The sequence below is a fragment of the Cajanus cajan genome, chromosome 6 (genome assembly GCF_000230855.2).
Source record: "Cajanus cajan strain Asha chromosome 6, NIPB_CcT2T_4, whole genome shotgun sequence".
In the NCBI taxonomy this organism is placed as follows: Eukaryota; Viridiplantae; Streptophyta; class Magnoliopsida; order Fabales; family Fabaceae; genus Cajanus; species Cajanus cajan.
This window is the reverse complement of record NC_138522.1, coordinates 1,601,827-1,622,529: the sequence shown is the minus strand read 5'-3', so window position 1 is coordinate 1,622,529 and position 20,703 is coordinate 1,601,827. Positions and strand designations below refer to the sequence as shown.

At 33.2% G+C, this 20,703-nt stretch overlaps 3 protein-coding genes across 3 annotated transcripts; all 3 read right to left on the bottom strand.

Annotated features, from left to right (window-relative positions):
- Window positions 1–5,842: 5,842 nt before the first annotated feature.
- LOC109795957 (F-box/kelch-repeat protein SKIP6) lies at window positions 5,843–7,372 on the bottom strand. Its single transcript, XM_083076483.1, has one exon. The coding sequence runs from the start codon at window positions 7,255–7,257 to the stop codon at window positions 6,181–6,183; it is 1,077 nt and encodes a 358-aa protein (XP_082932609.1). The 5' UTR covers window positions 7,258–7,372; the 3' UTR covers window positions 5,843–6,180.
- A 2,462-nt stretch (window positions 7,373–9,834) lies between these two features.
- DPE1 (disproportionating enzyme) lies at window positions 9,835–15,020 on the bottom strand. Its single transcript, XM_020357122.3, has 15 exons — window positions 14,380–15,020; window positions 14,207–14,295; window positions 14,066–14,126; window positions 13,689–13,767; window positions 12,847–12,983; window positions 12,578–12,736; window positions 12,395–12,471; window positions 11,761–11,900; window positions 11,646–11,677; window positions 11,494–11,568; window positions 11,300–11,372; window positions 11,106–11,194; window positions 10,547–10,591; window positions 10,294–10,446; window positions 9,835–10,133 (listed from the first exon to the last, which is right to left on the bottom strand). Exons 1-15 carry the CDS (start codon window positions 14,758–14,760, stop codon window positions 10,029–10,031), a joined length of 1,695 nt encoding a protein of 564 aa, XP_020212711.1. The 5' UTR covers window positions 14,761–15,020; the 3' UTR covers window positions 9,835–10,028.
- Window positions 15,021–17,561: 2,541 nt separating this feature from the next.
- LOC109797882 (protein MIZU-KUSSEI 1) lies at window positions 17,562–18,630 on the bottom strand. The gene has a single exon (XM_020358036.3). The coding sequence runs from the start codon at window positions 18,505–18,507 to the stop codon at window positions 17,782–17,784; it is 726 nt and encodes a 241-aa protein (XP_020213625.1). The 5' UTR covers window positions 18,508–18,630; the 3' UTR covers window positions 17,562–17,781.
- Window positions 18,631–20,703: the final 2,073 nt, after the last annotated feature.

Here is a 20,703-nt window from a genome sequence, read left to right as displayed (position 1 = left end):
AATATTTTTTAAATCATATTATTGATAAAAATATATATTAGTTCTATCAATGACTAGAGGACAAACAAATTACTTTTAGTAAAAAATTTCTTGTTAATCAAATCTTTTTCATTCATAGAAATTAAATTTAAAATCTTACTTGATGATAACATTTTATTCGAACCAAAGATTTTTCTCTAATCATTTAATCATCTAATATTACCATTTAATTAACATGAACAAGTAATGCAATGATATCATTCAAACAATATACATGAATAAATACATATACAATATTATACTTGTCTAAGAATATAATATAGGCTAAATGTCTAATTTGATCCCTTATAATATTTAAAAGTTTCAATTTGGTCCTACTTTAATTTTTTGTTTCAATTTAGTCCCAAATTATTTAAAATTACTGCAATGTGGGACTTCCGTTTAAATTTCATAAACAACGTTTACGAGTGTCCAACGTGGAAATTCCTACGTGACTTCCTTTCCTGCGTCGCTTCCTTTCTAGCGTAAGAGAAGAATCGATCCATTATTCATTGCAATTCCAACATGACTTCTTTTCCTGTGTGAGAGAAGAATCGCGACTTGTAAAGGGCATTCGTGAAGAAGAGGAATCATTGATTGTGAGTCACTCGTAAGGGCATTCGTGAAGACGAACTGGCGTGTGGATCTTATTGACATCGGGTAAGTGTTGTTTTTAAGGGATTTTGATTTAGGGTTCGACTAAGGGTCTTATTAGTCTGTTGTTCATATATGGGTTTCAATTTAGGGTTTGAATTCGCGTGGGACTGAAAATGGGGTTTTTAATAAAGGGTTTTTTGTTGTAGGGTTTGATTTTGCTTTTCGTGTGGTCCTAAACAATGGGCTCCTAACATGTTGTATTGTGTTTTGCATATGTTGGCCTGTATAGATGCAAATATTAGCCCACTGATATAGTCATAAACTGATCCTAATTTATTTGCATATGTTGGCCCACTAATGTTCAATTTTTTACTATGCTGGCCCACTAGTGTGTTAGTTGTTATGTATGCATATATTAATTGTGTTTGTATTAATTTTTAATTAATTTTTTTCTATAATTACAAATATATATTACAATAGGTAAATATTAAATTATGTGTTCTGGATTTTTATAGGATTTGCTTGACATGGATGAATATTTTGAGGTAGTTGTCCATCATGGGGGGAAGTTTGTGAATAGAGAGAAGTTAGATTATGTGAGTCATGATTCCACATGGTCATGTGACCTTGATAGATGGTCCTATTTTGAAATATTGGATATTTTAAGAGAAATAAGATATATTATAGTAAATAAGATGTGGTATTATGTGGGTGGGGTTGACTTTGAGAATGGGCTGAAGTTGTTGTCTGATGATAAGGGGGCCATGGAAATGATAAGGATAGCAAGACAATTCGAAAATGTTAGATTATATGTTGAACATCCAACATCTGAAGCTGAAATTATACAAAGTTTACCATCAACTGCTATTGTAACAAATGATGGGCCGGTGCCTAATGATAGTGGGCCTAATGATAGTGGGCTTCAAAATGATGGACTTATGACCGATGAGAGTGGGAAGAGGCATGTAGTTATTGATGATAGTGGGTCTGGTCCTTTTGTTGATGATAAGATTGGGATAGAGGCTGATGTTAGTGGTGATTGTGGGGTTGGGTGTGTTGCTAATGATGTGAGTGTGGCAGAGGATGGTATTGGTGATGAATAGAGTGTGCCTGAGTTTGGGGCTGTTGGTGCTGATGAGAGTGTGCCTGAGGATGATGTGGGTAATGAAAGTGAGGCTACAAAGGGTGATGATGTTTGTGATGATAATGAAAGTGAGGATAGTTATTGCAGTTATTCTTCAGTACATTTGGGTGATACAGATGAAGAAGAAATTTCAGATATTGATTTATTTGAGGTACCTGTTAAACCTAGACATAATGTTAATGTTGATAGGTTTAAAGGACCTTTGGAAGTAAATCAGGTTACTAATAGTGATGAGTTAGATAAATTGAATGATTTTGAAATACCTATGCCTGAACAAGTACCTCAAGAACAACCTAGTAGTAGGAAGAAGAAAGGTAGGCTTAGGAAGATTCTTGAGCCTACAATTGAGTCTATTGCTGCTTAAGATAATGAATATTCAGATGGTGATTCAGATGATGACTTGTTCAAAGGTGAAAATTTTGGAAGAGGAAAAAAAATGTATTCCATGAGCAGGGGTATTTCTGATGAAGAATATGAATCAGAAGAATTAATAAGTGGGTTGGATGACACTAGTGATGAAGAGGATACTGGAGGTTCAAGTATGTTTCCAAGTTTTAAGATGTCCAACAATATGGAAGATTATAAGTGGGAAGTGGGATTGTATTTTTTGAGTAGAGAACAATTTAAAGAGGCAATTACAACATATGCTGTTCATTCAGGGAGAAATTTAAATTTTACAAAAAATGATAAAAAAGAATAAGGGTCATACGTAAAGAAGGATGTCCATGGGTAGCATATTATGGCAAAGTACCTTATGAAGAAAGTTGGCAATTAAGGAAGGTTGTTGATAGACATACATGCAGTAGGGACCACAAGGTGACTTTGTTGAGTTCAAAGTAGTTAAGTGGAAAACTAAAAACTTCAATTAGGGAGAGTCCAAAACTGAAATTGAATGATATTAGAGAAAGAGTGCAGAGGAAGTGGTGTTCATTCAGTGTGTTCTATTTCTTTTGTAGGGGTTGTTGCCGACAATCAATGAATTGTTACTTGGTGTAGATCAGAAGTTTTATATTAGACACTTGTACAATAATTTCAGGAAGAAGTTTCCTTAAAATTTTTTAAAGGATTTGATGTAAAAAGTAACTACAACCACATATCCTCAAGCATGGGAAATAGAAATGCAAGAAATAAAAAAAGTGAATCTTAAGGCATTCAAACATTTAATTAAAATTTCCCCTAGGTATGCTATGTATGTTTGAATTTTATGCCTTAATTCAAATAATTGTATATATTTTAAAACTTCCAGGTATTGGAGTAAGTCAAGGTTCAAATCAAATCCAAAATGTGATATGTTGGTTAACAATATGAGTGAATGTTTTAACTCAGTTATTGTTAAGGCAAGAGCAAAGCCTATTGTTACCATGTTAGAGGACATCATGGAGAGATGAGCTAAAAATAAGAACAACATCCTATTACATAAAAATATAAATTTTCATTTTTTAACTTATAAAAATTTACATAAAAATATAAATTTTATAAACATAAAAATATTATTTATCATTTATATTTATCATATTAAAATATTATTTTTCATCTTCTAATATTTAACTTATACAAATAATATAAAAAAAATACATAACTATTTTTTTTATTTAAACTATTTATATTATTTAATTTAAATATATATAACAAAAAACATGCAACAGACAAAAAAAAAGTAAAAACAATTCCTCAAATATTTTCATTCAGTATACATTTTAAATTAAAAACAATTTTAATTTTTAATAAACAAATATATTTAATATTAACTAACTTATTAAATTTCATCAATTATATTAAAAAATCAATTATATAAACATAAAACTATTTTCATTTTTATTTAACTTATAACAATAATATTTTTCATCTTTTAACTTATTAAAATTTATATAAAAATATAAATTTTCATCTTCTAACTTATAAAAATTTACATAAAAATATAAATTTTATAAACATAATAATATTATTTATCATTTATATTTATCTTATTAAAATATTATTTTTCATCTTCTAATATTTAACTTATACAAATAATATAAAAAAATACATAACTATTTTTTATCTAAGTCAAATTATTTATATTATTTAATTAAAATATTTATATTTTATATATATAAAACAGAAAACATTTAAACGAAAAAAAGAAGTAAAAACCTTCATAGTGTGTTTGGATGAGTAATTTAAATGAAGTAATTCATTTGTTTGAAGAATTTCAAATAGAGAATTTATAAAGAATTTAAAATCCAAGCATTTGTGAAATTCTTTAAAATAGTAGAATTTCAAATTCTTCCAAAAAAGTAAAAATTTAAATTCCTCATTTTTTCCTTATTTTACTTATATATTTTATCTTATTTCTTCATATTTTTAATTATTGAATATTTAAAAATACTTTAAAAATTATTAAATATTATCTAATATTAATTTTTTAAATTATTAAATATTTAAAAATTAGCTAATATTTATTTTTATAAAATTTTATTTAAAAATCTCAACATATAAATATATTTTTAAAATCAATTTATCATAATAGAATCAAATTATCATATCTAAATTAACAATTTAAAATTTTAAAAAAATTGAATTGACTTATCCAAACAAAATATTTTAAGAATGATAGAAATTAAAATCAAAATAATTTAAATACTAAAAATTTTAAATTCTTTAAATTTGTATTATTTTTCATCCAAACACACCATCACGGATTTTGGATTCTAGGGGTTCCGACAAAGAAAATTGGGTGGGAGAGGGGCCCTGTGCTGGTAACCGAATTCCGACTATGTACAATGAGTTCAGTTCTGTAATTAAATTGGGGTTTATTTTTGTAATTTTTTTTTAAAATTTCATAACAGTAAAAAATTCATTGCATTACAGCATTAGTTTTTAGATTTTTGTGAAGCTCTAAAGAGTACTTTTCATTCATCAACAGCATTCAAGATAACAACTATTATTGGGTTGTGTTCTTTTATACAGAAGTGGCAGCAAAACTGTCAGATTTATCTCCAACTGCTATTGCAATGGAGGTCTGCCACTTTCTGACCCACCCCTCTTTCTGAAGCTCATTCTATTTTTCTTTTGACTAACTAAATTCCCGAGAGCTAAACTCGTATCTAGATTTTGCATCATCGATACTTATCTGTGCGTATGTATTTCTCAAGCGCTAGAACAGATCAAAGGCTTTCTTTTGGGTGAAGATGGGCTGTTAAACGTGTTTGCTAAATCTTCGACACAAGCATGTTTTAGTTGTGCATATTTATCTCTTCAAACTATAATTATAATTAGGGCATGGCAATGTGCTGTATAGGCATGGCAACGGAGCAGGGCGCCGCCCTGTAAATCCCTGTAAATTTAAACCGTATCTGATATTTGTCGGGAGTAAAACCTAGGTCTCCATCCTCACCCCGCTCCTATTTTTTTCTTTTTTCTTTTAAATAAATATGAGCAATTTTAAAAAATAAAAGAAAAAAAAATAATATAAATTTTTACATATAAATATTTCTAATTTTGGTTTATATATATACATATAAATAATTTTTTAATTATATTATTAACCGAGGCGGAGGCGGGGGCGGGGTGGGCTGGGTATTAACATCCCCATCCCCATCCCCAACCCCGATTTTATCAATCGGGGAAAACCCGAACCCGATAAACACAAGTTTTCCCGTCCAAATCGGGACGAGTTCGGGCGGGTACCCATGGAGACGGGTTAGATTACAAGCCTATTACTGTATCTTTTTGTTTTGAAAAGGAATAATGCAAGCATCATTAAGTTGCACATAATTAGTGGTGACCTAAAGAAAAAACATCCTTCTTCCCTTTGCCTTTCTTTGGTTGTGAAACGTCTACGAGTACAGTGGGCAAGGCAACAATATCACAAATAGTTATAACAACCATATTCTCCATTAAGTCAATCCTGGGTGAGAATGACATTAATGATAACCATGCAAAAGGAAGAAGCAGCAGTACTAAATTAAGCATTGGAAGAATTACAAAAATGATACAGAAATACTACTCTATTCTTGTTTTTTTCCCCATAGCTATTATCCATAGGTCTCAAATCTATTTGCCCCAATTATGTGCAAGAAAATATGTCTATAGATACAAATATGACAGGCAATATTTTATTTAGAAATGAATCAATAAACAGGTATAAATATACATTTCTTACGATTATCCGAATAACTGACAAATGAATGTCATGTTATGTAACAAGAGAGTATTGCTTACTCAGATTCAATGTACAAATTTTCATATCACAAACACAAGGACGCATCATGGAGAAGCTTGTTAAACTTACATGCAGCAGCACGACTATTTCAGCAGCTCCAGTTTATTTATTCACAATTCCACAATCCACATACAGACATGGGAGCAGTAAATGACATGCCACTTTTTTTAATGTAAATGAAGGAATGCTTACTGCATCAATTTACTGATGAGGAAGGTCACACAGCAACAGAAGAACAGTGAACAATGGAGGAGCCTTTGGGAAGAGAAAGAACCTTCCCGAACCAACCAAGTTGACCCAACAATTCCCCATCAGGATTCTTCTTCACCCCAATCTCGGCACACCAAATCTCAATTTCTTTCCCACTACTCCCTTGGCACTCCCAAACCACACACAATTTCCCACCCAAATCAGCCATGGTAGCCCCACACAGAAACCTCGGCAAACCCTTCTCCAACCCCTTCAGCTCCTCCCACACCCCGCGCCCCACATCGAACCCTTTGATTTTCCCCAGATAGTCGTAACAGTACAAAACCCCCTCCACCACGCACGCCCTCCCCCGCCACCCGAGATCCAATTCTCCCCCCACGCTCTCCCACGCGCCGATGCGAGGGCGGAACGCGATGCCGCCACGGTCCGCCATGGCGTAGACGGTGTCGCCGACGACGGCGCTGGCGTGCATCCACTTCTCCCGCATCTCGGCGGGGCTGGGCACGCGCTCCCATCGCGCGGCGGCGGGGTCAAGGACTTCGGCCCAGTTGGCGGAGCGCGACCAGGTGTCGGCGACGCAGCCGCCGAGGACGTAGATCCGGCCGTCGAGGACCTCGGCGGCGGCGAACTCGCGGGCGACGCGCATGGGGGGGCCGGGGAGCCAGCGGTGGAAGCGGCAGTCGAGGAGCCAGACGTGGTGGGAGGGGACGTCGTTGATGGAACCGCCGAGGACGTAGATGGTGGGGCCGAGGACGGCGTAGGCGGAACCGACGGCGGGGGTGGGGATGGGGGGGAGAGGGCAGAGGAGGGGGTTGGGGGTGCGGTGGAGCGTGTACCATTGGAGAGTGGAGGCGCGTGTACGCAGCGTGAGGTAGAGGAGGGGTTGGTTGCAGTTGAGGATGGTCCGAGTGGTGAATAAGAGAGGGGAAGAGAGAAGGGTGCGGATGGGTTTGGAAACGAGGGAGAGCGTGGGGTGGTGGGAGCGTGGGATGCGTGCTAGACAGTTCAAAGCCACGTCGTCTGGGAGGTACGGGATCAGGTTGTGCGGTGTCTGCGTCTCTGCTTCGGCTTCCGAAGAGGACATGGCTAATGACTTTGGTGTCACTTAGCTTCGTACAAACCAAACAACCCACTCATATAACTGTGGTTTTTTTTCTCTCTCTCTAGGCACTTCCTTTTATGTCACCATCATCGCATGATTTGCATCCCTTTATTATTTTTTAAATTGTAATGGATAAATATAATTTATAAATTATATTTAATTAAAATTTACAATAACTAAATATTTAAATATATATATTAAATAATTCTAAAAAATTATTTTAAAATTTAATTTATAATTGAAAATAAAAATACCTTCCACCACTCGTGTCTGTAAATTTTAATTGACTGATGATATAATTTGATATTAATAATTCTATTTTAAAAATCATTCTTAAAATTATTTTTTTATAAAAAATTATATTTATAAGAGAAATATACTAATAATATTTTTGGACAATAAAAAAATTAATAATTTCAAACATGTAAATCCACTGTTGAGAAGAACATTAGATATAAAACATTGGATCATGACTCTAAGTTTCTGCATTTATTTTTAAACTGCAAGAATCTTTATTCACCAAACTGTAGTTATTTTATGTAAATACAAATCAAGATATTTGGGTAATTAAACTGATGGACTACTTTATTAGAGAAGTTGGGCAGACAAAAGCACTCACATAGAAATGTATTGGTAATATATAACGTTGGCAATAGATGCATGTACTTATCCATAGAAGAAAAAAAACAAAGAATACAAAAAAGGAAGTACATGTTGAGATAATCCATATCCATAAATTGCTTGAACATTAAATAACTAATGGATGAATACACGGAATAAGTAAATGATGACTTGTTATGTGATTATGTCTTTTACTTTTCACGCTGTAGAATTTGTTTGAATTGTTATATATCCACCTCAGATCTCGCTAAGACAGTCGTCTTGGATTGAGAGATGAAATCCTTCCCAACATGAGATTCTTAATAGTAGGCTTACATGCTTCTTGCCTCGTTCTGTGATCCATAGAGGAGAATGGGATGGGTCTCGAATCCATCAAGATGGTCAGTGTATGTTCTTTCTTGTCGATTGGTCGTGAAGAGGGATTGCCTCTCTAATGAAGGCCGATTGGTCGTGAAGAGGGATTGCCTCTCTAATGAAGGCCGATCGGAGTTCCCGCGCTTCATTAATGTGGAAAGTGTTCTCTTCATCTAAGTCACGAGACTCAAGTCAGATGTGATAAGCAAAACCCCTCTAGTGCTAGACTATGAAATGTAATATTCTTAACTTGAACAAGTGTCCCTAGTAGCAAGTGTATGGCAATGGTTTGAGGAACTCGGTTTATTCAAACTTGAAAGCTCACTGATTTTTGTCGAGTTCACTTGATCTTGAACAAGTTTAACAAAAAATTGAGTTTACAACCGATTGTGTCCCAGGTTCAATCACTTGTTAGAATTTAAGATTTAAAAGTGGAGTTTCACAATCACTTGTTAGAATTTAAGATTTTCACAATCACAACGGTATGTGATAAAATAGGCTTTTAATATTTCAAAGACTTTTATATCCAATTTCAGATTCTAACTTATTCATAATGTATGCAGAAGGCAGAAAATAAGAACCTATTTACAAATTACAATAGGTGAAGATGTCCAACAATTGCCAAATGAAAATCTTGACATCATTACATACAGTAGTAAGATAATACAAAAAATCCAATACTGATTATTCTAATAACCCAATAGGATCAGTATTTAATATTTGCAGGCATCTTACCTTAACCCAATACTGATAATACTAAAAACTCTGTAACAGTTGAGATGTTTATATCATTTCAAACAACAATAAAATTAAATAAAACATAATAACATGAAACTTGAAAGAAAATTTCTTTTGTATATTATTTGTCCAAATACTGAAACAAAATGTATACAGCAGAACATGAAACATTGGAACAGAATGTGGATATTTGCTATTCAAATTGTTTATTTTAATAGTAAGACTATGTATATCAAACCAACTTCAATACTTATGTCTATTGGATACAGAATTAAAAAGGTTTAGGGAACTGTAAAACCATCCAATACTGAAAATAAATTTCCAGCAGAGAGACCTGTAGAGTAAATGCAATAAAAAAATATATATAGACAAGAAGGGAGGACAAGTAAGAGAAAATGCATTCACCAAAGTAAATCAATTCTGGATGAAGCAAAAGCTAACCCAGGTTGCTTCATGTCCAACAAAACAGTAAGGATCAGCTGAAAGTAATTTTTCTTTGACAACCAAATTCCAAATTTAGGTCAAGAATGTCTTGACCAAGATGAATGCAATTCTGGCTGCAGCCACCACAAAATCAAAACACACTTCTAAGGTTAAAAGAGTGTATAAATAGCTCAAGTTGAAAATTGCCTTTTCTCTGTTTGGCTGTTGAGTCAGATTCTACTATGCACCCAGACTGTTATCACCACATGCAAAATATTCCAGTGATTTAACTCAGTGCTATACATTTACATTGTGACATTCAAATATTCTTTGAGATATATTTTCTTAATATACATTTCTATGAAATGGTTATTGATATGACTAGTCTTTTTTTTCTTATTTAAACAAACACACTCTATAGTATTAGACAATGTAAGAGCCTAGGCATTATTATTTTTACAAATCTTCATTGAAACATCCAACTTTGTCACATTACTTGACCAACACAAGGCGTCCAGCTTTTATTTATCAACATCATGCATACTATGGCATTTTCCACTTAAGTTGCCGTTACAAAACCCACTCTTCTACTTTACACTCAAAAAGGAATTCCATATTCAAAGCCGGCCATACATTAAAAGCATTTCCCTGAGTCTGTTTGCCTCTCTCTCCAGGCCATCAAAGCTCACCGAACTTGCAATTCTCCAACCCCAGTTCCCAAACTGCATTGGTCAAGAGATTAAACAATGTCATGATTTTAATTATTTAATTTGTGAGAAGGTGGGGGGAGGGGGGGTCTATATTTCTCCAGAGGTTATAAATTTTGAATAAACCAAAATGTTGCCTTAACAACCTACAAGCATTGTACAATATACACTTTACCTGAGTAGCTGGAATATTCATCCTGGCAGAACTACCCAATCCAAGAACATCTTGCATAGGTATTATTGCTGTTTGAGCAACAGAAGCCAATACTCTCTGGATTAGTGCCCATGAAATGTCATCTTCCCCTTTTAATGAAAGATAATTCAAAGCCTGAAATATCAAAATGAAGAAGGAAATGAACTCTTGTTCAACTTGGTTAAGAAATACATTTCAGTATTTCACTGCTATATATATAGGCTATAGAACTCACATTGGCTTTCTCTACTTGGTTCAAAGCTTCCCACCAACCTTCAATCTGTAGCAGAAATACAATTCTTGTCAAGATTTATATTGTTGACAGGAAATATTTTTTAAGACATGACGAAGATATCATAAACTATACATGTCAGGCGCATGCATTTATTTCATTAGGTAAAACATTTCACACACAAAAAAAAAGACATGGGTGCTCCTTGGTAGCACTGGCAACAGTCAGATTAGCCATAGTTAGTGGAATAATTAGTGAGTTAGTAGGGGGCTGGGATGGTTAGAAAAGTAAGGCATGTTGCCTATAAATAGGAAAAAGGGATGAGAGGGACAGCATCTTGTCAATTTGTGACATAATAGGAGCCTTTGGGCATTGGGAGGTGCTGACCCCCGAAGTTCTATAGTGTGTTCTATTTTGTAAATCGGAAAGTTCTTCTCCACACTTTCTAATATAGATACCAGATTCCTGTCACAATCTTTGACTGATTTCTGCAGACCATACCTAGATCCTTCCTAAAAAGATAGATATGCAATATAGGATGTATGGCAGAAGAAATTCTTACTGTGTCATTATCATGAGTCCCTGTATAGACAACTTGATTGCACTCATGATTATGAGGCAAATGAGGGTTATTAGCATCACCTCCAAACCCTGGATAAAGTAAAATAGATAAGAAAATATTCAGGAACTCTGGCTTCAAATTACTTAGAGTAAGCTACTGAAGGATGCTAAACAAAATTAGCAATTAATAATTACCAAACTGGAGAACAGCCATTCCAGGTGCTCCAATGGATCTTCTTAGTTGGACTACATCCTCAGTGATAACTCCCTGTCATAAAAAACAAACCCAAAAGTTCACAAGGGCTGGCCTCAGCAAGAGTGAGGAATAAATGAAACCAATTATGCAATGATGTTAAAACAATTTCAGTGTTTGCTTTAATAATGCATACCAAGTCTTCTGCTATAATATTAATCCTTCCAACAGCTCTGAAAATGGCATCAAATAAGGACATTCCAGGTCCGACCTATCATTTAAATGATAGGAAACAGATTTTAGTTTGAACAAACAGATCAAAATTAAAACAACATGACAGTATCTGACCTTCCACTTTCCAAGCATAGCTATTTTTGCTTCTGCACATTTGTCGAGAACACGTTACAATAACATCACACCAAGCAAAAAGGTGAAATAAGTTTAGTGTAGAGTGTAGACTTACCAGAGGGTACAGCCCAATATCCAGCAAATCCTCTAAAGTGGTCAATCCTAAATTCATCAAATAAATTTTGTGCACGTCGTATGCGACGTATCCACCATGAATACCCATCTTTCTCCATTGCTTTCCAATCATACAGGGGGCTTTTTCATTAAAATTTGAAAATATTAAATATGAGAAATCAATAAGTTAAATAGAACAGGAAACGTACTAAAAGTACCATAGTATAGCATGCTAACAATTATTGCCATAAAGAAAAAGAAAAAATACCAAGGAAAAAAATGCTGAGAAAGGGTCTAGAAATTGTTAAAATGTCCTACACCAACAGGAAATATGACCAAAATACTCGATATAGGGCCTAGGCTATCCTCTACTCTTGAGCTAGCTCTGGGTTTGAGTTAGGTCCTGTCTAATCAGGTGGGATATATTGTCATACACAATGGTTAAAATGAACGATGAAAGGAACTAAATGACACAAATCAAGGGAAATGTCTTGCTGATCATAATCACAAAATAAGCATATATCTTTAGGAAAAGTGAAAGAACATTATATGTTGGAATCAGAACAAAAATTGATTAAAGAACATGGAAAACTTAGATTTATTATAAAAGACTGATCATGGGATTAACTTCAAACCTGCCCCATAGCTGACCAGTTTCGCTGAATGCATCAGGAGGAACACCACTAACTAAAAGAGGAAAGCCCTTCTTGTTCTGCCAGATAAACGGGGATTATTTTTTTTTATCAAAAGGTACAACGTGCTCAAAAAAAAAAAAGGTTAAGATCAGACTTCAGACACATTCTTTAGGGACTACGAACCAGTAAAAACTGTTTCTTATTTGCCCAAACATCTGCACTATGATAACCAACATATATTGGCATGTCTCCCATTATGCTGATTCCCCTACTCTGTGCATAGCTGCGAACTTTGTGCCACTGCCTTTGGAATAAGAACTGTTGGGCAATAAATACATTTATCTGCATGTGAAGTATAAATGACTCATCAAAACCCCTTTTGGCTATAAGTAGACATACAACAAGAAAACGTTAATGATAATTTGAACTATAAAGATTTATGGTGTTCTTACAAAATCTCTCTTTTGTTGGTAAATATCTTCTAGAGCTACAAGATGGCGATTTCTTAAAGGTTCAGGCCAATTGTACCAGCTGATTGTGTTGTAACTGTCGTCAATAGCAGCAAAATAGGCTGCATCTTCAAGCCAACCTACAACAGTGAGAAGATATTACAAGCTTTCAAAAGAAAGAAAATCCTCTAATAAAATTGAAAAAAAATAATGTAGGTAATGTTCAGATAGAAGAATGTATCCTCACATACTCTTCAGAAAAAAAACACATAAGAAATTTCTCAATGTTCAAGACCTCTGTCCCTTCAGCACTTTAGTTATTACTGCCATAAATCCTAATTTTTCTTTTCTTCCAATTTCTGCGACACATAATCTTAAAATCCCTAAGCCGTCTCCACCATGCAAGAATCCATAAGAAACATACATAAGTATTCATATATTTACTTGCTTCTAGCTTAAATTGATTATCTCGGCATAAGCATGGAACAGGAATCAAGTAGAATTTATAGATGTTGAATTGTGTTTAATTGGAATTTCCCATGACAACAAGCTTCCAGATTTTATTTATTTTTCCAGTTGAATATCTTTTCAATAAATGAGGTATACTAAGAGAGGAAGTATCACAAAACAGGAGGATCAAATCCCTCAAAAGTCAAAACCGTGGGAAGAAAGAAGGCAAAAGAACAAGGAAAAATATGCACACGAGCTTACCGTACCGTACATGAAAGTAGTATAAATTATAAAACAATCGTCTACGCAATTATTATTATTTCAAAGGCAAAGCACTGAATTTAACAGGTATCCGTACATACAAAATTAGAATTGCAACAAAATGAGTGTCTCACTCGATATATTTGGGTCCTTGCGAAAATTCTCAAGCTGTGTTTTGAGTTCCCCTTCACTTGAAATGAGCCTCTCTGCAGCCTGCACAGAGAATTTCAACAAGAAGAAAAATAATATAAAAATCCAGACACACAAAAGGATCTGAAAAATCCAACGATGTAAAGAAAATAGAGTAACGGCTATGCAACAAAGGAAGAGTCACAAAAAATGAAGAAAAAAAAAGTAGTAGAGGTGCGTACTAGAGTATGGATACAAGCTTAAATGAGCTTCTCTAGAGAACATAAATAGCATTTTCCTCATTGAAGCGCTGAAAAAAACTCATCTAAGCTTGTGTCGAGACTAGTTCTAAGAACGATACAATTGTAAACAAACACCTTACCTTAGTTATCAAAGGATCCTTAAGATCAGCAACGAGTGAAAAATTCACGCGCTCTGCATCACTGCATTCGTTTAAACATAAGACAGAGAAGTAAAAGTGAAAAGTGAGAAGTGAAAAGTGAAAACCACGTGGCTGAGTCACATTGGTTGGGGAAGCTCGTGTTTCTCCAGCAATCCATCCTCAACAAGGCCTTGAAGAGAGATCAAGAGCGTGTTTCCACAATTGGCGTCCTGAAAAGGAAAATGTGAAAAAGAAGGGTTGCATTGCATCAAAAGAAGTGAGCGAAAACGAAGTGAAACCTAAGCTAACCTAACCTGGCCAGAGTAAGGCGATCCTTCTTCGTTGGCCTTTCTGCCGGGAGGGACGAGAGGAAGAACCTGCCAGGCGGAGCAACCGGCGTGGTGGAGCCAGTCGATGAAGCGGAAGGCATCGTCGCCGAGATCGCCGATGCCGTAGGGGCCGCGAAACGACGTCGGATGGAGCAAAATGCCGCATCTCCTGCGAAGCTCGGGGTTGGGCTTGGGAATCCAATGGTCGTAGTTGGCGGGTAAGTCTTGGCCCACGCTGAGTTGCTTTAAGGAGGAGAGAGCGGAGGCAGTGGGAAAGGAAATAGTTGCTTTGGTGGGCTTCGAGAGAGTGGGCCACCGCTGCTGTGGGAAACGCACTGAGATGCTCAACGCCGATGCCAGAGCCATTTCTTATCTCTCAATCAGGTGCTTCTTCGAAACTTTTGTTTTCAGCAGAGTAGAGCGGTGCCACTGCCAGGAAACTCGTGAACTACTAATATTTTTAAATAAATTAACCTTCAACAAAAAAAAAAAAAAAAAAAAAAAGTAGAGCTCTGTTCAAATAGGCCATGTTAATCAGGGGGAATAAATGACACGAGTCATTCACGAAGGAGCGGTGGACACGACAAATCGACAATGAAGATTTTGGAGATTGGGTTTCCATGTTCGGCGTTATTATGATCAATTTTTTGAAAGATGTTAATGGGGATATAGATTCTTTAATTTTTGAAGTGAAAGATGAAAAATAACTTCTTTATTTTATATTTATTCTTCATCAATGTGATTTCTCATAGAAAATTATCCTTTGCCATTACATCACGTGGTGATTATTCATTCTCGTACATGATTTTATACCATAAAGTTCGATTCAATAATAATGTTAGAGTTGAGGTTATATATACATATCTTTTTTAAATTTATTACCGTTATTTTAATATTGACCGATAAAAAATATTATTAACTATTAAGTCAAAATCACATTTTTATTCTTCTAATGTAATTTTAATTTTTAATTTTAGTCTTTTTTTAAGATGACCATTTTAGTTTTTTTTTTTAAGAGTTGAACCTTAACTAAATTCATTAACAATAAAAAAGAAGATACAATTTTGGAATGTATGCAAAATCCTTAATATTAGTATAACATTTAGAAGCCTTTGCAAGATTGACAGCTATCAAATTAGTTGATGTATGGATGAAACTTACATTAAAGTTAGCACAAAAATTTATCTTATTGCTATAATAATTTATAATGTCACTAAATTCAGTTCTATCTTTCTAGTTGGGATGAATGAAAAAACTTTTAATTATGCTGTTACTAGATTATTATTTAGTAATATCTAAATTATATTATTAGTCTTTATTTTTACACTAAAAAATGATAAAAGAGATTAAAAATAAGTAAAAATATATTTAATATAAATATTTATTAAATTATATTGTATCAAATACTTATAATTAATAAGATAGTCAATGTTATAACTTTAATTAGAATCGATACTAAAATTATGGGCCGAATTAAAAGACGAAAATGTAATAATTTAATTATTAAATTTACGTTGTGCAATGATTAAAAAATGAGACGGCATGCATTCAAGCATTTCGTGTAACACACTGTGTGCAGTGGTATTTGATCAAAAGGTTTTTCAAATAAACCAATCATCCAATTCGTACAAATAAAATGAAATTAATTAATGCCTAACTAGATGATAAGTAACGTAGCAAATTATATAAGTAAGTACTAGGTGGATACGATTGATTAAACGCATACTAATGTGAAGCTAGCAAACTACATATCAGTCAAGAGCATGGGAGCACTTTCCTCAGCCGTTTGGTAAAACGATTTACACCAGAGTTCTTATTCCCGTGTCAGTCAGATTACCTAAAACAGTATATATGTTAGATTAATTGAAAATTTGTTACTCATTTAAAAAATTATGGAAAAATTAGTTTGATTTTTCTTTGAATTTAAAATAAAAATGACATTAGAATGAATATATACCGACTGAATTTTATAAAAATAGTATAATTTGTAAAAAAATTATTTTTGATAAAAGTGATGGTGATAAAATTGTGCATTATTTAAAGATTAATATATTTTATTCACATTAAAAATATTTCATTTTTGATTATTTTATACATATATTAAATTTTTTTTTCTATACTCATAATATATTTTAATAAATTTTAAAATATGAAATCAATTATTTTTTTTGCATTAATTTTAATAGGAGTAAGTATATATAAGGTGGATATTTTCCTCTTAATATATTTTATTCTATAACAAAGTAAAGATATGAACTATTAATATTTTAATTAAAGGGCATAAGTTGTTAACATTTATGTCAATTAATATTAATTAGTAAATATTAATTTGATATTAAAGTATTGACTTGTTTTTATAAATTAAAAATATTAAAAAACACTAAAAAAATTTAATATCTTATTAAAATATTAAATTATATTAAAAAAAATTACATCCAATTAATGCTTATTAAATAATTTAAAATATTTGTTATCATTGTCACTGCAAAAGAATTTTCTTAAAATCAATTTTTTAGATTTAATTGATATAAATTATATATGTTATAAGCTAATGATGAAATGAATTATCACTAAATAAGATCTTAAAATTATTTTATTATTAAAACTTAATTAAAAAAAATTTAATTCAAAATTTTAAAATAATTAAATAAATATGATGAAATATATTATAACACGACTCATAAAATTTCTCTAAAAGCTCAAATTTTCTTAACAGAACCTAAATTAAAAGTAATGACTAAAAATGTGAGTTTATTTTTATAAATGTCTACTCATAGAAAAATGATATACATCTTAACAAATATGGTAAACGAAAAGTCTTGTTAATTACCATTTAATCTATATCGATCTAAGTTTCAAGGGTGGCTGAAGATCGAAGTTATTTCCTCACGTGAGAATGAGTTGCTTGATACCTTGCATGATCGTATATCTTCCGATTTCCCCCTGGATATATATCTCTCTTTCATTTCTGTCGTAATCGTAAAGCAACCAAAGGCGAATTTTGAACTCATTAAATTCACCTCGTATATACCAGCGTAAGCTAATTTCCTTTTGAAGTGAAATTTAAAACCTCGTAAAATTTCACGTGCACTCTACCAAAAAGCTTTCTCTCCATACGTAAGGAAGATGACAAACAAACCTAACCTAAACATTAATGATGCACGTAATTAAGGAAGAGGGAATATACATATAACATGAATGCTAATGCATGAGTGTAGAGTACATACATAGAATTAATTAACAACGTACGTGGACTACTGGCCTAATACATGGATCCGGGCCGGGGTTGCATGAATGATGAATCCTAACTCATACATGTACAGATATTAAATCACCACCACCTCATAAAAGAAAAAGAAAAAGAAAAGCAATATTAATTATCCTTAATTAAATCCTGACAAAAAATATAGTAATGTCGGGGCCACTAGTGACCTGGTCTGGACTCAACATGTAGAGAGTCTCAGAATCCCTGGAGCCAACAACGTGCTCGTAAGGGGCTCGCATGTAGGCAACCTCTCCGGCGTCGTCGACGACGTCAGCTCTCAAAGGAAGCATGCCGGCGCCCATGGAGACAGCTTTAAGAAGCTCCATCAGATACAAATCCTCCTCGGTGGCCTCTCTTCTAACGCCGTACCCGCACTTCTTGCCATTGCAATACATGGTCCAGAGGGGTTCGTCCGCGATCTTCGTCTTGTCCTTATCCGCTCGCTTCTCGCACTCAAGCGCAATCCTCACCATGCCGTTCGCTATCTCCTTCTGCAGCGCGCTCGTCTGCATGGAGAGCTCCACCACCATGGAGGGGAGGCACTTGGGGTTCTCCTGCACCGAGAGGCTCACGCGGCCCTTGCGCCGCCCGAACAGGGTGCCGGAGACCTTGGCGCCGCTGTTGACGCTGTTGAGGCTCTTCTGGTGGTGGTGGTGTTGGTGGCCTTCGGTGGCGGGGATGGCGGGGAACCTGCAGGAGGGGGTTATGATGGGGAGGGAGCGGAAGACGGAGCGGAACATGCGAACCATTTTAGGCTTCTGGCGCTTCCTGCGGGAGGGTTGGACGAGGGAGATGGGGAGTGGCGGTGGTGGCGGTGGTGGTGGTGATGCAGATCTTGGCTCTCCCATTGGAAGCTGCAGGAAGAGAAGATCAGTGCCATGAGAGAGGAAGGGAGGGTGGCTTTTCTTTCAACTCTCGGTTTTGCGGCTTGGGATTGTCTTGAGATCCTATTTCTCTGCCTACGGCTTCACCATGCCAACTCTCCATGCTTTAAATAGATTCTTTTCCCTTTTCTTAACTGCCCATCCACTCCGATTACAACTTACAACCATTTTTACCTAACTTTTCACAACTATTAATTAAATAATTTCTCATAATCCATCACTTTCTTTTCATCTTTACCTTACAAAATATTATATTCACTACCTTAAGCCCCGTTTCATGGTGAGGATATATATAAGATAAGATAACATTAATTTTAATTTTATTTAATTCATGTTTGCTGCATAACAATTTTATATTACATGTCTTGCATTTAGATCAATAGATATGATATGAATTGTGCTAAAATAACAAAATTATTCTTTCATTAAAACTACATATATTTAAATAAAATAAAAAACAACTTTTAAACTTAAATGTTTAAACTTTATAAATTATAAAAAAAATATATATTTTTAACTATATTATACAGTTTTTTATTTATGTTTTTATTTTTCTTAAAATTATATATATATATATATATATACACAAGTTTTTTAAAACTACAATTATTATTAGAAAAATATTTAAAAATTACTTGTATGAAAATTATTCATTTCAATTATTAATATACTTTCAATTTAAATGTAAAAATTATTATAATCGTATACTTTCTCTACCCCACTCCAGTTTTATCAATAGGAAAATGTCCACAAAAAAAAAATGATATTTTCAAGTTTTCAATGTAATATTAATTAATTTTTCATAATTTACTCCTTTATAAATCATTTCAACCATCATATAATTTATTACACCTATTTAATGACTTTATTTTTTTATATTTTAGTTTTCAATAAGTTTTCACTAATAAAAGTATGTATGTGTTAAGAAAAGTGTGTTTCTATCATATCTCTAAATTATTTGTAGAAACCTTAAACTGTATTCATTATGAGACGAAAGAAATATAACATAAAATGTTATTTGTAAATTTTATAATATATGTGTGTGTTTTATACATATTATATATAGGTAGATAGAGAGAGTGCGAGAGAAAGAGTGAAATGGACTGCCATAAAGCAAATTAACCACTTGATAGATGATTTATCAAGATTAAATTAACCACTTAATAGATGATTTGTCAAGATCAAATTAACGAGGACTAATAGAATTAATGATGAGTTGTTGATTCAAGATTAACTTTTTTATAACATTGTTTAATTTAAATGTTTTTTAAATAAAAAAATATAATTAGTAATTTATACAATTTTTGTATATATAATTAATAATATTATAGAATAAAATAGTTAAATTAGTTAAATTTAAAATTTATAAAAATTATGAAATACATCATACCATAATATTAATCGATCTAATTTATAATATATACACATACCTACATGCTTACGAGTGGGAGACGGGTAAATAATATATTACTTGTACCTATACCAAGCATCATTAAAATTTATAGATAAATCCCATATTCCAAACTCATCCTTTAGTAGACAAATATTTAATTTATCTATTAGTATTATTTTTACGATTATCCATGGGATGTATATAAATTTGTCATTCCTGTAACTTGCATTTGGACTCTTAAGATTCAAGTTGGGACTTCTTAAAATGTGCTTGTTTGGATTTTCATCTAGAACGTATGTATTCTATTTCAAATTTAGAAGAAGAAAAAAACGCACAAACAAACAAGTTAAAATTAAGTTCATGCATGTCACATATGTGTCATTTCTTGTTAACGAACAACCTAAGACATCGAATGTACGGGGCAGAAATATAACTATATGTCAATTAATTCATTTTTGATAAGAATAAATATGTTTAATTATATGAGTGCTATTAGATTTTACCAATTCACATTTCATGAATTAATTTAATTTTTAAGACAGAAGTAAACATTAATGATAAATATTGATATTATTTAAATTTAAGTTAGGTGATTTGGAAAACAATGTTACATAATGAATGCCGTTAAATTGTAGTTTAGGAGAGTTAATTATAGAAAAAATGCGCCACTGTCGAGTGGTGGTTTGAGTTTTCACACAATACATGTACTGTATTTTAAAGAAGTAAAATTGAGTGGAATCGCAATTAATTAAATTGATTTTAAAAGC

Coding starts and splice junctions, on each gene's coding strand:
- LOC109795957 (XM_083076483.1), bottom strand. CDS start 7,257: ATGTCCTCTTCGGAAGCCGAAGCAGAGACGCAGACACCGCACAACCTG.
- LOC109797882 (XM_020358036.3), bottom strand. CDS start 18,507: ATGGGAGAGCCAAGATCTGCATCACCACCACCACCGCCACCACCGCCA.
- DPE1 (XM_020357122.3), bottom strand. CDS start 14,760: ATGGCTCTGGCATCGGCGTTGAGCATCTCAGTGCGTTTCCCACAGCAG. Junction 14,296..14,379: donor GATCGCCTTACTCTGGCCAG/GTTAGGTTAGCT, acceptor TTTCCTTTTCAG/GACGCCAATTGTGGAAACAC. Junction 10,134..10,293: donor TGAATATTCCAGCTACTCAG/GTAAAGTGTATA, acceptor TGACCAATGCAG/TTTGGGAACTGGGGTTGGAG.